We start from the raw sequence: 3032 nt of genomic DNA on the forward strand, positions 1-3032 counted from the left end.
TGCAGGGGATTGATGCACATTGCAGGGGATTGATGCACATTGCAGGCTCAGTCTCACTGGGAACTTCTCTTGCAGACATGGCAGAGCCCATCCAGCAGCTGACCAGGAATAACAACCCCCAGGAGAGGCAGAGCATCCCCTTCACCCTGATCCAGCGCAAGGAGAAGGTACTGCTGCCCCTGCCAGCTGCAATCCTGGCTCCCAGAAATGGGGCTCCTTACAAAGTCCTTTTAACCTTTTGGGGTTTGGAACACCCAGCACAAAGCATTGTAACCACTCCCTCTCATTTGGAACATCTCATCCCTTGCACAAGTGTCATTTTCTTTTTTGCAAGGTAGGAACTCTGAGGAAAGCCAGAAACTGGCCAGGAATTACAGCCTTTGAGGCATAATTAATTTATCAGAAACCCCTCTTACTTTGCCATTTGAAATAAAATGCCCATTTTCTTCACTTGAATTGGTGCATTTGCTCCTTTACAGTCATGTTGTTAAAACCTTAACAAAGAGTACTTGAAAGAGATGAATATCTGAATTTAAAACCAAAAATGTACTTCTGTATCATGAATCATTATCAAACAAAGCAGCAATTTATAAACCCATCTTATCCTCTAATAAAAAACTGAAATTAATGTACAGCAAATTGATTCCAGCTCAGGAAATGGGCAAACAAATGTCTAACCTTAACTCAAAACCCATGAAAACCTTTACTGACCATCTGTAAGGACTTTTTGGCCACATTTCTTTTAAATAGATTTAAATAATTCACACTTATAAATACCATTATTTGAGTGGGTTTCATCTAAACAGTTTGGGACTCCTGACTGTTGATGTTGAAAGCATTTTTTAATGTTACAGTACTACTGTAACAACTGCAGCTAAAAAATAAGGTTATTCAGTGTTAATTGCAACTAAATGTTTAATAGTGCCAGTCCAAAAGATGACAGATCCTTCTTTTAAAGGAGAACTACCTGGGAATCTGCTGAAATCAATTTTGATCCAAAATCAGCAGTGTATTCCTTGCTTTATAGGAGGAAGGACTCAAATTCATGTTTCTTTGAGCTGAAAAGATGCAGTTCTTGTGCTCAAAATGTACTTGTTTGGTTGATGTCTTCAGATGATTAAATTAAAATCCTGCTGCAGTAATAAGCAGGCAGGACTCAGTTTCTTCATGCAGAAAAAGCCAATTTGTAATGTTACAGCCCATTTTTGTACAGTTTTCAAGACCTTGTGGGTAACTCTAATTGGTTTATACCTTTCCTACCACTCAATTCATTGGTCAGTAAATGGCATTTTATGTGTCTGTCAAATCTTTCTGTTCCTGGACAGTTTACACATTTCCTCCACTGATTCTCAAGGGACAGGTTTCTTCTTTCTCAGGTGTGGAAGGTTCTGTTCCAGAATAGATTATTGTGCTTTCATTCTGAGGATTTTTCACATGCTAACTGTTAGCTTAGCTGGAGCAGCAGGGCTTAAAACATATTTTATAAAGCTTTTTTTTATAACATCTCTACCTGTCTGCAACAAAATGCCCAATTCTCCTGTGTGTGTGCAGCTGGGAGATCTGCTCTACGAGAAGAGGCAGTATGGGAAAGCCAAGTGGGCTTGTATCAGAATGAAAGAGAAGCAGTACGAGCAGAGCATCTGCCTCGGATTCATGAAGCTCATGAGGTACATCTGTGAGCAGAACTCCTCAGGTAATGGAAACCTCCAACCCTCCAGGAGTTACAAAATTGTATTTCTGCCCTCACTCCTAATTAGGGAGTTCCTTTGAACAGCTTTTCCCAAATCTACACCCTATAGGGATGTTTTTCCATGATACAGCCTTGCCAGAAGTCATATTAATGCTGGGATGGTTTGGGTTGGAAGTTTAAATCACACCTCCACTGTCCCAGGCTGCCCCCAGCTCTCTGCTGTAAATCTGGCATTTGCTACAGGATTTTCAGGCTTTCATTTTCACAGCAGCACTGAAATCAGCTGGCAGAGTGTGATACCAGAGTTTCCTGCCTCCCTCCCTTTAGTTCAAGATATTAAATTGTCCCTGTCCCAATGGACACGACAAATTTGTGGTTGAGGCACGTTTTCCAGAAAGATAATGCAGTTTTAACTCAAAATAATGACAAATCCACCATGTCCTTGAGAGCTTGTGCCTGCCTGTGAGATGTGCACCTGGTGTCCAATCCAATTTAATCTGGTTTTTACTCCCAGACATCAGTTCTCATATTTTTCATCCTCCAGTTACTATCAAGTTTTGCCATGCCCAGTGCTCTGTGCTGTAATTGACTCAGCCCTTAAGTGTCTTTCCAAGAAAATACAAACACTGATCACAAAAGCTTTTCCTTCCTCAGGCACCTCCCCACCCTCCCCATTCTTTTAACACTTTAACATGGTTTAAAGGTAATTTTAGCTCCACAACTGCAAGGTTTTTATCAAACTGTACAGAAGCAAAGCCATCTCTGCCTCCTGCAGTCCAAACCATATAATGGTGCAAAAAAACACTGCAACACTTTTAACAGCAGCAAACCCTCAATGAATTCACAGAGCAGCCCCTTCTCTTGCCTGCAGAGATGCTTTGGGTGGGAAGGGACCTTAAAGATCTTCCTGTTCCACCCCTGCCATGGCAGGGACACCTCCCACTGTCCCAGACTGCTGGGGTTGTGCTCCCAGTGAGAGATTTGGGATGGGACTGGATGGTCCTGCAGGTCCTTCCAAGCCCAACCATTCCATGAATCCATGACCTGAGCTTCCAGCTCCACGTGCTGAGCACAGAGAGCAGGGACAGGACATGTTCTCAGTAAATGGGATCGTTCTTATGGAATTCTGGAGTGGTTTGGGTTGGAGGAGACCTCAAATCCCACCCCAGCCAGGGCAGGGACACCTCCCACTGTCTCTGGCTGCTCCAGTCCTGTCCTGCCTGGCCTGGGACACTGCCAGGGATCCAGGGACAGCCACAGCTGCTCTGGGCCCTCACTGCCACTTCCAAATGCCACTTCCAGCTTGGAGCACCCCACTGCTGGCTAAGCCATCCCAGAGAGA

The 3032-nt window shown here is 43.7% G+C and overlaps 2 protein-coding genes across 2 annotated transcripts in view; one reads left to right on the top strand and one right to left on the bottom strand.

Annotated features, from left to right (window-relative positions):
* Nucleotides 1-3032, bottom strand: part of FANCM (FA complementation group M) — a 57489-nt gene that overhangs the window by 45231 nt on the left and 9226 nt on the right. The gene's annotated exons all lie outside the window — the stretch shown is intronic.
* Nucleotides 1-3032, top strand: part of LOC107205867 (heme-binding protein 2-like) — a 7861-nt gene that overhangs the window by 3195 nt on the left and 1634 nt on the right. The window contains exons 2-3 of the mRNA XM_015630928.1: nt 76-167; nt 1552-1693. Coding sequence (XP_015486414.1) covers nt 76-167; nt 1552-1693 — 234 coding nt within the window. The remainder of the gene's footprint in view (nt 1-75; nt 168-1551; nt 1694-3032) is intronic.

The sequence above is a fragment of the Parus major genome, chromosome 5, assembly GCF_001522545.3.
Source record: "Parus major isolate Abel chromosome 5, Parus_major1.1, whole genome shotgun sequence".
NCBI classification, from domain to species: domain Eukaryota; kingdom Metazoa; phylum Chordata; class Aves; order Passeriformes; family Paridae; genus Parus; species Parus major.